This window comes from Rhinopithecus roxellana, chromosome 8 (assembly GCF_007565055.1).
Source record: "Rhinopithecus roxellana isolate Shanxi Qingling chromosome 8, ASM756505v1, whole genome shotgun sequence".
Lineage (NCBI taxonomy): Eukaryota > Metazoa > Chordata > Mammalia > Primates > Cercopithecidae > Rhinopithecus > Rhinopithecus roxellana.
In genome coordinates this window covers 123,177,014-123,190,598 of record NC_044556.1, presented here as the reverse complement: position 1 = coordinate 123,190,598, position 13,585 = coordinate 123,177,014, and the positions used below count along the sequence as shown (strand labels likewise).

At 38.6% G+C, this 13,585-nt stretch overlaps 1 protein-coding gene across 6 annotated transcripts in view; it reads left to right on the top strand.

Moving 5' to 3' along the window:
• Window positions 1-13,585, top strand: part of TNFSF4 (TNF superfamily member 4) — a 286,979-nt gene that overhangs the window by 254,289 nt on the left and 19,105 nt on the right. For 4 of the 6 annotated variants that reach the window (XM_030937240.1, XM_030937239.1, XM_030937241.1 and 1 more), the window contains one exon: window positions 9,838-9,999. The exons of 1 other annotated variant lie outside the window; for it this stretch is intronic. In XM_030937240.1, the coding sequence (XP_030793100.1) occupies window positions 9,838-9,999 (162 nt within the window). Of the gene's footprint in view, window positions 1-9,837; window positions 10,000-11,395; window positions 11,715-13,585 lie in introns of those variants that run through there. One more of the 6 variants, XM_010367362.2, reaches the window with a different exon arrangement.

The window sequence follows — 13,585 nt, the reverse complement described above, 5'->3', positions numbered from 1 at the left end:
AGCTTGGGCTATAAGGACATCCTTTGGGATTTCTGGGTCAGTGATGAAGCAGAAAGTTGAGATCTCTTCCAAATAAAACCAGGGCGACTTTGAGCCAGTATAGGAAGAACAAGGGTAAGAACAGCAGAAAACACCAGGGAACATGGCACATTGTAGGAAGGAAAGGTCTACAGGAATTCCTTGAGCCAATTTGTAGAAAGCTGCAGAGGTTTTTTCTTTTTTCGTGTGTGTGTTTGTGTATGTGTGATATTTGCAGAAAGGACACACCCCAAAGACTTCTGAGCACAGCTTAAGGGGGCAGAAAGGGGTGAACAAACTGTATACAGTGGTAATGAGTGTGGAGATAGGGAATACTACCTTCAAAAAGAGAAAGAGAGAAGAAAATCAAGGCTCATTGCTATACGTCTCTCCATCCGCCCTCAGTTTGTGATCATAAGGAACCATTTTGTGTGGTTCTTTATGTGGCAGGGCACTATTTTGAAATTAATAATTTATTTTTTTCCCTGGCTATTTCCTTTTATTTCGTGGCCCCATTTAGTTAACTTGCCTATGTTCATTACCTTTGGGGGAAGGAATGTGGTGGCGCAAAGCAGAAAAAAAGATTCTCTTGACTTTAGAGTTTCAAAAGCTCAGTCCTAAAGGGGAGCAGAAAACATTTGATGAGTAAGCGGAAAGCTTTCTGGTCCCCTGATGATGTAAAGATCCCCTGGGCTGGAGAAAGAAGGGAATTAAGGGGATGAATTGAGTGTATAGATGAGGGTAGATGCCCCTGTAAGGGGATTCCTACCCTGCTGATGCCTAGGGTGGGGATGGGGCTTAGCCAAAACTCACATACGTTTTAAGATGTAAGATGTTGTTATGGAAGGAAGCTTCTAGTGTCTTGTCAGGGATCTGCCCTTAGTCTTCTGAGTCTTTATCCACTCACTCTTTCTGTTAATGATTTAACGAAGTGCTTTTCAAATTTCCTGTGGATGCAAATCTTTTTAAAATATGGATTTCGATTTGATAGGTCTGGGGTGGGGCCTGGGATTCTGCTTTTCTAACAAGCTCCTGAGTGACGCAGATGCAGCCATTTGTGGACACAGACCACAGACCACACTTATCACAATTATTGTGCACTTTCTATTTGTAAGACAGTGCTAATGGTGTAAACATTGTCCCATGTAAACCCTAGAGCAACCCCAAGAGGTAAATCCCATTGAGGATTTGGGGCAATTTAAAAACGAACTCACTGGGGTTCAGTTTCTCATGCTATGATTGGGATAAGGATATCGATGATTGCTGAATGCGCCTGAAGAAAGCTTTACAAGGTATTTAATGCAACATATGTCAGTGAAAGAAAAAACGCTAAAAAGGCTTACAGGTTTTTTTGTTTTTTTGTTTGTTTTGTTTTGTTTTGCAACACCATAATGTTTGCTTAGGCCTACTTTGTCTAGACATGCTGCTTGGTGTATTACATAGACTATTTTATTCTAGTTCCAAAATAGGAAAGACATTTAAGAATAGAGATTCTTATAAGGACATTGAAGATAACAGAATAAAATTTGTGTTATCATAGAGAATGATAGGTAAAATTTTTGTTACCACAGAGGATAAAATTCATGTTATCACAGAAGAAGGTAGAGAAACTTCAAGAAGCAATGCTCTTTTGGTACCATTTTATAATTTCCAGCTATCTTAGTCTGCTTGGGCTGCCATAAGACACCCATAGTATGGGTGCTTAAACAACAATTTATTTTCTCACAGTTCTGGAGGCTGGAACTCTGGGTCAGGGTGCCAACATGGTTGGGTTCTGGTGAGGGTTCTTTTCTTGGCTTGCAGATGGCCATCTTCTTGCTGTGTCCTCACGTGGTGGAGAGAGAGATAGCTCAAGTTCTCTGGTGTCTTCTTATAAAGACTCTAAATTCCATCAGACCAGGGCCCTGCCTTCATGACTCAATTACTTTCCAAAGGCCCCATCTCCAAATACAATCACATTGGAAGTTGGGGCTTCAACACATGAATTTGGGGTGGGGGTTGCAGGAACATAAACATTCAGGCCATCACACCAGCAATTGAGTGGTTTGGTACCGTTAAACAAGCAGACAAACCCAGATGATCTTGGTTTAACTCCCAAAGCTGTTGTGGTTAGGTTACCCTGAGATTCTGGTTCCTTGTGTTAAAGATGTGGTTAGTAATCAGGCAGAGTGTTCCCAGGAGGATTGAATGAAAGAAAGCTTTTGTGCCTGACACAGAGAAAGCACACAATAAATGGAAGATCTACTCCCATTCATCAATAATCTGAAAAGAAAAGATCTAATTTAAGTTTGTTCAACCCATGGCCTGTGGTCCACATGTGGCCCAGGATGGCTTTCGATGCAGCCCAACATAAATTTGTAAATTTTCTTAAAACATTATGAAAATTTTTTTTAGCTCGTTAACTATCATTAGTGTTATTGTATTTTATGTGTAGCCCAAGACAATTCTTCTTTTTCCAATGTTGCCCAGAGAAGCCAAAAGATTGAACATCCTTGATCGAATTGACAGGAAGAAGTTATTTTTTTCTTACTGGATTAGTAGCTGTGTGCATTTGGCATATTAAGGTCTGCTGAGATAAATTGTTACTGGGCATCTAGGCCACACAGAGAACTTGTATTTCATGTAAAAAGATCAATAGTATCGCACACAGTTTAAGAACAGGTTCCAGAGTAAACAAAGCTGGATTCGGATACCAGCCCTGCCATGTGCTAAGTGTGTGACCTTGGCCAAGATAGTTCATCTCTCTAAGCCTCAGTTCGTCTCAACTGTAAAATGGGGAGAAAAATAGTACTCTCCTCATAGGATGGTTGCTGAGGAGTGGAGAGGTGTTTCGGACAGGACAATAACATGTGCAAAAACTCAGAGAGTGAATATTGTATTGCCTCATTCCCAATCAGTTATGGGCATGGATGTATCTACATCAGGGTTTCTCAACCTCAGAACTCTTGACATTTTGGGCTGATAGTCCTTTGTTGATGGTGGTGAGGTATTCTGAATGGAATATTTATTAACATCTCCAGCCTCTATCCACTAGATACTAGTAGCACCCTACACCCTATCCAGATAAACAAAAACGTCTCTAAATATGTTCAAATGACCCCTAGGGGGCAAATCTACCCTCAGTTGAGAAACATAGGTTTATGCTAATTCTAATTTATACTCGATTGAATTTATTTGGAAGAGAAGAGGAGATTAGTGTCTCATGTATTCAGTATAGATTTGCTTTTGGAATGATTTCTATTTAAAGAAAATTATCTTTTGAAGATGAATTAAGTTTCTTTATCTTGATTGTGTTGGTTTCATGAGTGTCTACAATTGTGAAAGCTCATCTAATTGTACACTTTAAATAATGAGATTTATTGTCTGAAATTATATTTTAATAAAGTTGATTTTTTGAAAAAGAAAATTGCTTATATCCTATTGTGAGTTGAAAAACATACTTATAGATTTTTACATGTTCTTGACGTTGCACACATTTTAAATACACGATTTAAAATGTAATTTTTTTGTGTGTCAAAAGTCTGTCTAGATATTTGCTTTCTATAATGGTGTGGTACATCGTGGGTATAGTTCCATACAGAGAAAAATTTCGGTAGCTGTTTTGTGCCGCTAAGTTTTAGAATCTGTCATCATGCCCTAAAATAACTGCCAGTGGTCAAGATTTAAAAAAAATACTAAGCAACATGAAGAATGAAAGGGAAAATTGGCACCAGAATAAAAGGGGCTGACAAGTGAGAGACTAATGAGTCTGAAACCCAAATGGAATATCATCACACGAGTTCACATTTGTATTTCAACTAATGGTGTGCATCCGGTTTCAATGAAAAGTACACATTTCAGATTTGCTAATCTTTCAACTCTAAGATCAAAGTCCAGCTACCAGGAGACTTCTGTATTTAATAGTGCTGTTTTCAGTATTGTTTAGACTCTCATTATTTCTGCTCCTGTGAACAGTGCGTTTCAGCTCTGTTGCAGGCAAATTCAGTTTGGCCCTGTGAGAGTACAGTATAGGACTCCTAACCTCAGGAACTTGCAACATCATGAGGGACACTAAAATAGATTTATTTATTTACATGTATTTTTGAAATTTTATTTTTATTTTATTTTTTATTTTTAAAAGTTTTAAATTAATTTAAAAAACTGTGGATACATAGTAGGTATATGTATTTATGGGGTATGTGAGATATTTTGATACAGGCATGCAATGTGAAATAAGTTCATCACAGAGAATGGGATATCCATCCCCTCAAGCATTTATCCTTTGAATTACAATCTAATTACATTCTTTAAATTATTTAAAAATATACAATTAATTTATTATTGACTATACTTACCCTATTGTGCTACCAAATAGTAGGTCTTTTGATTCTTTCTTTTTTCTTTTTTTTTGTATCCATTAACCATTTCCACCTCTTCCCTCCTCCCCGTGAAATAGATTTAAATAATTACAAGATGAAACAGAGCCTAATAAATGCTCTCAACACAGGGGTGAAAACAGCTGCATTCTTCTGGGAAATAGGATGAGGTTTCCTATCATAGAAAGTAATGGTGAAAGAGACCTTAAGTGGTCATTTAGGGAGATTCACAAGTCTGACTCTTATGGACTGTTTTAGAAATATGGCTTCAAAAGACATCATTCCAAACCTAGTGCTATAGTTTTGATGTTTGTCCCCTCCAAGCCTTATGTTGAAATTTGAGCTCCAATACTGGAAGTGGGTCCTAATGGGAAGTGTTTGGGTCATGAAAGCAGGTCTCTCACAAATAGATTAATGCCCTCCTTTTGGAGTGAGTGAGTTCTCACTGTATTAGTTCCTGCAAGAACTGTTTGTTAAAGAGAGCCTGGCACCTCCCTCTTGTATCTTGCTTTCTCTCTTACCATGTGATATCTCCATACTCTAGCTCACTTTTACCTTCTGCTATGAGTAGAAGCACCATGAGGCCCTCACGAGATGCAAATGTTCAACCTTGAATGTTGCAGCCATCAGAATTGTGAGCCAAATAAACCCTTTTTCCTTATAAGTTACCCAGCCTTGTGTATTCCTTCATAGCAACACAAAATAGACGAAGACACTCACGGAATCAGAATTTCTTGAGTGAAGGAATTAGGAGTCAGAATCATTAAAAAGTTCTCCTAGTGATTCAGATGATAAACTAGGCTTTGGGAACCACTGATCCTATCAACCCTCTACTTAATGCTAGAATTCTCTGAACAGAATTTCCTCAAGATTTTTGTTTAGCACTTTTAGAACACAGCAAGCTCACTACGTCACAGGACAGCCCTTCATGGGGAAGTGTGTAATGTGTAGGGTTTTGATAGTCAGAGGTGGAGGGTAAGGTTGTTTGAGACAGAGTGAATATTAGAAATAATCAGAAAATAGAGGGAGATAAGTTTGGAAGGAAAACTTGGAGCTCCTGCAAGAGGAAACCTGTGCCAGGATGAAGGACTTGGAGAGCTGACTGCAGGAGCTCAAGTGAGGAGTAATAAGAATTTGGATTAGAAGCAGTAGGAATGACAAAGAGGAGGAAAGAATAAGCTGTATTGCAGGGCTAGCCTACAAAGCTTGGTGACTGGGAACAAGGATGATTCAAAGTCAATTTTTGGATTTTGAGGTCCTGGAGTACAAAAACCAGGACAGTGACATTAGGATCAGGAGTAGGTTGAGAAGGCAGATTACAAATCGTATTTTGACATTAGAAAATGCATTTGTTTCCATCACCTCCCACATCACTCTATCACTCATCCCAGGGCAGAGCTTATCTATGACTCCCCGTGTGTGCTCAGAGATTGGCACTGAGTACACTCTCACAATGTCTGGTGAATGAAGAGCCAGTGTAAGTGTCTTCTACTCTGGTATCCTCCCTGCTTTAGTTTAGGACCTTATTTATCACTTGAATCATTGCAAACTCAAGGTCCCTAGCTTATACCACTGTCTTTATGTGTTTTAGAACAAGGCACCCCCTATGGGTTTATAAATTAGAAAAAGAGCCCTCATTTAAATGAGTACAGCCCTTTGTTCAGGGCTTGGGAAGCAAAGTTCACCTTTGTGGGATGAGTGTCTCCCTTCCTGCTGGAGGAAACCTCTTGTACCAGGATGGAGGGCTTAGAGAGCTGACTGCAGAGATGGAATTTTAGATCTCATTCATTCCCTCAGCTGGCGCGGAGCACCCTGGAAATGTCTCCCAGTTGGCCAACTTGATTCTGCCTTGCCATCCCTCTCTCTTTTCTACCCCCCTAGAATTATTTCCTGAAGTACCTGCCATTTCTATTTCCCTCAGTCACAGTGATTTTTTTTTTAATTCTAAAATGTAATCATATCACATTCTGCTTCAAACCTCTCCATGTTTCTCCAGTGCCTGCAGTATGAAGTCCAAAGTCCTTAACTTGTAACAAAAGTCCATTTATGACAACTTCTTCTGAGCCTCTTCTCCAGCAGGCACTCTCCTTCACCATCTTCCTCTTCAGCTGTAGTTCCCTGAACTGACACTGTGCAAACAGGCTCCACTGCCCTCACTGCTGGCCCAACAGCCACTGCCCCTCCCCATTGCCCCAGATGGCCAGACTGCTTCTCGTTTCTCCCAGATTGACTTGATTCATCTCAAGGAAGCTGTTCCTGTCCTAATTCCAGTATAGATTAGCACCTGTCACCCTGCACCCTTCCCTCCTGCACTGATACCTAGGACACAGAATTTTCCAGGCTGTGGACGTTCTGCTTTCCTGTCTGTGACCTCCCTGAGGACTAAAAATGTGTTTTGTTCCTGTCTTTTCCTCTAGTATTTGGCTCAGTCTTGTTGAATGGACAAATGAAAACCTGACTTAGAGATAAATGAAAAATATGTATTTTTTTAATCACCAAAAAACCCCAAAACCAAAACCCAGACACCAAAAATTTCAAACAACAACAAAACCCTCAAACCAAAAATAAATAAATAAATAAAAATCCAAATTTTTTTTGCTTCTTTCTGAACATGAGTTATCTTGCAATTGGTCAAAGCCCTTTTCTTTTCCATATTTTCTGTAGTCTTGAAATGGCTATTCATTTAGGAGGTTAATGATCTATGGGAAGATAATTACTTTGGTTTATTTTACATCCTGTGGCTTCATTTTAAGGCTGATTTGTTCTGGTGTGCTTATGTATTTAATATTTGTGAGATACTTTAAGAAAAATTGCTGCCAGGCTTGGTGGCTCATGCCTATAAACCCAGTGCTTGGGGAGGCCAAGGCAGGAGGATTGCTTGAGGCTAGGAGTTTGTAACCAGCCTGGGAAACATAGCGAATCTCTACAAGAAATTAAAGAAAAAACATTAGCCAGACCTGGTGTTGCGTGTCTATAATCCTAGCTACTTGGGAGGCTGAGGCAGGAGGATCTCTCAAGTCCAGGAGTTCTGGATTACAGTGCACTGTGACTATGCTACTGTACTCCAGCCTGGGCAACAGAGCAAGACCCTGTCTCCAAAATAAATAAATAAATACAAATGAAAAAAAATTGCCCATAGATTTAGTAACGTCTTTGACCCCTTTAAAAACAATTAAACTTTGTTTTTTGAAAAACGTTTTGAAGATGGAGGACTCTGCCCATGTGCCTGAGACTGAAAGGTCAGCATTGATAACTCTAATGGTGATTTCATTTGTTAAAATGCTAGACCAGCCCAATGATGAACTTTGGAATGCCTTGATAGTCTATCAAAAGGTTGTGCCTGAAACTTCCAGCCTGATTTGTATGTGTGTGTGTGTGTTTGTGTGTGTGTATCTCTCTTCCCACAAAGAATGTGAAGAACTGTGAAAACGTGTTCAATAAAAAGAGACAATTAAGTGTAAAATATCACTTAAACATCAACAAAAATTACAACTAGGCAAAATATGGTAGTAGGATGACAAGACAATAAAAATGAGAGGTGTGTCCTCAAAGTGTTAGCCTGAATGTGGGTAGAGATGACTCTGTGCAAAGATTTTTCTTCCTCGGAGCCATGATATTAACAGTGAGAAGAAATGCTGCTTAAGGCACAAGTGTGTGCATGGTAAATGTTTATTTTTTTTCATTCTCTTGACAGTAATTTAAAAATGTTATCTATGATTTTCAGCATGCATAGTTTTTACTACTTTTTCAGCTTATTTCTTGTTTCCAGTAGTATTTATGGCTTTTTTTTTTTTTTTGGCTTTGACTCTTAGTCATTTTAAAAAATTGATGAATAAATAGCTAGTGATTTTAATACTCTTTTATGATTAACTATTACACAAGAATTGGGCTTTATGCACTGATTTTTCCTTCAACTTTTTTCTCCACACCCTGTATGTAACACAAGCTTTGTTCAGAGGAATAACTATGACAAATATGTTTAGATACGACTTGATTTATAGTTTTGGCTTGGAGTCTATGATATTGAGCCTTAGTTACCTTATCTTTCAGATAAAACTTAAATTTCTGAAGACCAATATGTTCTCAAAATGCAAGGCGTAATTATTGTAGGGAAGGTATTAATTCATATTTTAATTTATTAATACTGTAGTCATAAATGTACTTTACATTTCCCACAAACTTTCTCTTTTAAATATGCCTCATTTCCATGTTTTCTGTGAAGTGGTGTATAACAGCTCATACTGTCAATATCCAAAATATTTCTCCCTCCTTTCTTTACATATCTGTTGGGTGCCTTATGGGGAGCTCAGAGGGACATACTTGGCCACAAAGAGAGACAGTTCTGTCTTAAACAGCTTTTCCCCAGCGTCCCTATGTTGTCCAGTACAGTGCCAGGCTCATATGATGTACTCAGTAAATATTTGCCAATTTGAACTTGACATTATAAGTAATTTTATCATTTATTTCATTTCACTGTTTATTTTAGTGGTAAAGCGTATCTGGTGTCTTGATAGAATACTCTTACTTTCCAAGTTCTGAGGCCAGTCACGACCCAAAGAAAGAAATAATCTTCAAGGCTTATTTACATCTATTCATCTGTTCATTCATGGAAAAATTATGTATGGGAAAAATGTAAAGTGGAAGGAAAGAGGAAAATGATACCCTTCTGCTTCTTTTCTGGTATGCAGAAAATTAATCATATAATTTTGTATTGAATTTGCCTCAAAGGGTTAAATGAGAAAAAGATTGCAAGGCCGTCTAACACAGTGTCTGACACATAGTGAATGCTTCAGAAAGGTAGTTTGTTTATTTCTATGCAATAGACTACAACCAAGAATCGCACTGCTTTACTTCTGCATGACCCACTGTCCTATTTTCTTGTTTTATCTTTTTCATTCAAGAATGATCTGTGTGTACTTTCTTTCTGAATCTGTAAGAGGGGTTCAATGTTTAGTTACATAGTAAAGTGCAGATAAGAACCTCGGGCCAGCATTTCCCCTAAATCTATTCTATGATTTAAGACACCTTGGGGAAGGTATATATGAGCTCCTACATTAACGGATGATGATTTTTATCTTTACCAAGTGACCCACAATTTGTTACTGGTGTAATGAGTTAAGAAAATGGCATACTTTTATGACTGTCATTTCACAGTCACTCAAATCAGAACTGGAATGTCACAAAAACAACTCCCTGTTAGCCCAGAGGAAAAAAAAAAGAAAGAAAGTAAAGGGGAAATTCAGATTAGTCACAAAGAAGTTCCCCCGCCTGCCTGCAAAAGTTGCAGCGTTAAAACTGAGAGAGTCCGCTTCGCTCTTTCAATCGCTTTTATCTCTGGCCCTGGGACCTTTGCCTATTTTCTGATCGATAGGCTTTGTTTTGCCTTTACCTCCTCCTTTGTGGGGAAAACATCAGTTTTATCCCAGGTTCCCCTTTTCCATATCTTCATTTTCCCTCTACCCAGATTGTGAAGATGGAAAGGGTCCAACCCCTGGAAGAGATTGTGGGAAATGCAGCCAGGCCAAGATTCGAGAGGAACAAGCTATTGCTGGTGGCCTCTGTAATTCAGGGGCTGGGGCTGCTCCTGTGCTTCACCTACATCTGCCTGCACTTCTCTGCTCTTCAGGTAAGATGCACCGCTGGGCGCTGTTTTCCCACCAGCTCGTGCTGATGGCAGCTGCAACAGCCGCAAACAGTCGCTTGGAAATAATCTTATGCCAAAAGTGTTGAGTTTTTTTTTCCCCTCCCCACAGCAATCATAAAGTGTGGTTAAACGCCCTTCTGTCTCTCCTTTCCTTCCTTCTTTTCAGCAGTGGCAGTGGTAGGGCAGAGTAGAGGCAGGGCAGAGGCACAGCTTCTAGATCTTTTTCTTTTTCTTTGCAGTGCAAGAATCCTGGTATCCCTTTATAAGCTGTCACTTTGAAGCTTTGAGTCACTGATATACCTGGTCTACCCATGGTGATAGTAATGTGTTTGATCAGGCAGTTAATATTAAAAGGAAATAAGAAAGAGACCAGTTCCACTTTCCCATAATATTCATAAACTCTATAGACCTGCAAAGTGATTTTCTTTTTAAAGAATGCTGAAGTTATCAATATTAATAGGGGAGCAATGTGTATGTGCATGTGTGTGTGCCTACGTGCTCACTCATTCACCCCAATGATTTAATCAGATATTGTTTCTCACAATCTATCTCTTCCAGTCATAACTTAAAGACATCATTTCATCTTTTTCCCACCTTATTAAATACATCATGTAGGAGGAGATTATCTTTCTAGTATTTTCCCCATGTAATTAAAATATTTCCATTTTTCCTTCACTTTATTCTTGTTCCGCACTTCTGTCTTTTGCATTATTTTTTCTTATTCACTAGTTCAGATATAAAAACATTATTAGGTATTTAAGGATGTTCTTCACTGCAGAAGATGCCACTGGAGAAAAATAAATCTATACTCTCCTCATGTTCCTTTGTTGAGCTAGTCTGATAATCTTGTTTTCCAGCTGGTTGCTTTGGTTTAGAAATGTTTCTCCCTGATAAAGGTCAGGTAATACAAACTTTGATTTCTGATTGTCTTGTCTGAGATTAAGCACCTCCAATGAAACCAGAATGAGATGAGCAGTCTTGGCAAATGCCTGGGCTTGTTTCTGCCTACAGGAAATAGGGTTTTCAGTGCATGGAGGCTGGTAAGAGTGTGTGTGGTTATGATCACTGTACCACAGACAGTGCTTGTGTCTCCAAATTCCAGAAGTGTAGCTGGTGTCACACTCAGGTCTGCAGACCAGTGAGCACAACAACATACTCATCCTCTCCTCATCACACCACACGGTTACGTCTTCTCGCAGAACTCTTTGGGTGAAATTAAAGTAGGCGATTCGGGGAGAGGGTGTGGGGGAAGAGTAAGGTGTCCGTGGCAGGATGCCCAAGACATCGACCGGATGCCCAAGACATCGACCGGAATTAGGCTCTTTTGAGAAGAAAACAAAGAGAGTAACCAAATATAGAACAGCTGAGTGCATTCACCAATCTGGGAGCCCTAAGAGTGCTTTTTCTAACAACCACAGTGTTACATATTTCCTTATACCATGGGATGATAAAACACAGGACACATGGCTCCATTCAAGGCTAACTGATTGCACGAGGGCTCTGAGCAGGAGAGAGCAAAAGGTGAAACACAGTTGTACAGCTTGCTGGTGGTTGGGGTCACCTTGGACTATCAATATCCAGGAGATGTTGAGAAAAAGAGGGAGTCCTTTCCAACAAGTCATCCAGCAACTCTGGGACAGAAGGAAAGCTGTGGGAAGAAAAGCAGGGTGCTGGTTTCTAGGACACTAAACCTCATGGTGAGTGATCTCTAGGGGAGAATTAGCTTCTATAGTCCTGGCACAAAGACGGAAGCAAGACATAGGTGGTTTATTTGAGTTGTTTGCTTAAGAAACATGCTTCTGTCTACTCTGAATATAGATTTTTTTTGCTCAAATATTTGAAATTCTTCACTTGATGTTAATTATAAATTTTTTATTTCTAATTAGCTAATGTAATTTCTTATATTGTTATAGGATCTGGGACAGCACAATGGGTCCTAACATTTAATCTTGTATTTATTATATACACTTCATTATGAGAAGGATAGCATAGATGGGTTGTGTGTGTTTTCCCTAGAACCTGATAGTTTACCAAATAACGTTGGTGGCAGTGGTAGCAGCAGTGTGTGTGTGTGTTTGTGTGTGTGTGTGTTTGTGTGTGTTTCAGAAAGAGAGAGAAACAGAGACAGAGAGATAGACATTGTAGAGCAGCTGTTGAAAAAGAGACATAGACTAGTAGCCATTTAAAACTCATCTACAATACTGTTTGGAATTTTGATGGAGGGATTGGGGGGCGGTGGTGGTGGTGGTGTTGGTAGTGGTGATGCAAGCCAAACCTCTATTTTATAAGACATAATGTTACAGTGATGTGTATTGGAGGTGAAATAGAGCTGAAATGCTCACCATTTACCCGGTTAAATTAGACCTCTTTTATTGCGAGAGAAAGGTTTTTGGGAAATAATTATGATTTTCCCCTTTATTTCTTAGATTTAATTTTTTAGCCTATAAAAAATTGCCTACATGAATGGCTCTATAAATACAGATATAGCTACCAAGCTCCATTTGGCTGTCAATTTTCCTTTCAATCAAGTTTATTTAGTAACCTCTGTTTTCTCATCACTGGATTAGGTCTATCTACAAACATGAAATGCAGAATATTTTGTTTTCAAGATGCCAGAAAAAATGTTAGACCCTACCCACTCCTCATCTAATTTACTTTCCTCTTTGGGCCTTGATTTTATCATCTGTATTATGAGAAAGTAGGATCAGATGATCAATAAGATGTCTTCCAGCTCAATATCTTATGAATATATAGTTTATATGTTCATAGAATGGATATAAGGATATGAGAAATACAAAATGTGAGTTAGTAGATTTTTGTGTTTAAGCTTATGGATTTCCTGGCTCCTAAGAAGGGATTGAGAGGAATCAAATTTGCACATATATACTTTTCTATATTTAGGTTATATATTCTGTACATATCTAAATAACCGATTCTGGATTAGCAAAACACACTTTTTAGAAAAGGGAAAGAAGTGAATGCCCTGTAAGAATATTCATGACACAAGTTATGTAATTCAATGCTTCTGTCACCAAAACCAATACACACTGTTTGGATATTACATTGGGACATCCACTTAAATTGTCAGGCTTCCAGTCTTGCTTGGAACTTCAGTTATGGAACAAAGGCAGAAAGGCTGACCTATAAAGTGTAAGAAACCTCATTGAAACCATTGAATCTTGGCTCTTCCAAGATTCATATCACCTTTATCATCACCCTCAAAGATGGGAAGGCTTTTAGTCATTATTTTTTCAGCAATTCCTACTGTTAAAGGCTTACATTTTTATCACTTTTTTTTCAGCTGGGAAAAACAGAAGTGGAGATGCTTAGAAAAGTGGGTTGACCAGTTCTGTATCAGTGAGAGCTGGAATTAGAATTCAGTTTCTTAATGAAGTTTTGGGCTACAACTTGGACCTTTCTTTGTATCATTTAATAAGAGAAAGAGGAGTTTGCTGAAGAAAATCTTGTTTCAGATTAGCTTAATTTAAATATCTCCATGTAATTAAGCAAGTTTTTAGAAATTCTTTTTTTAATGATAGACCTGCAAATAAGATAATTTCAAAGGCAC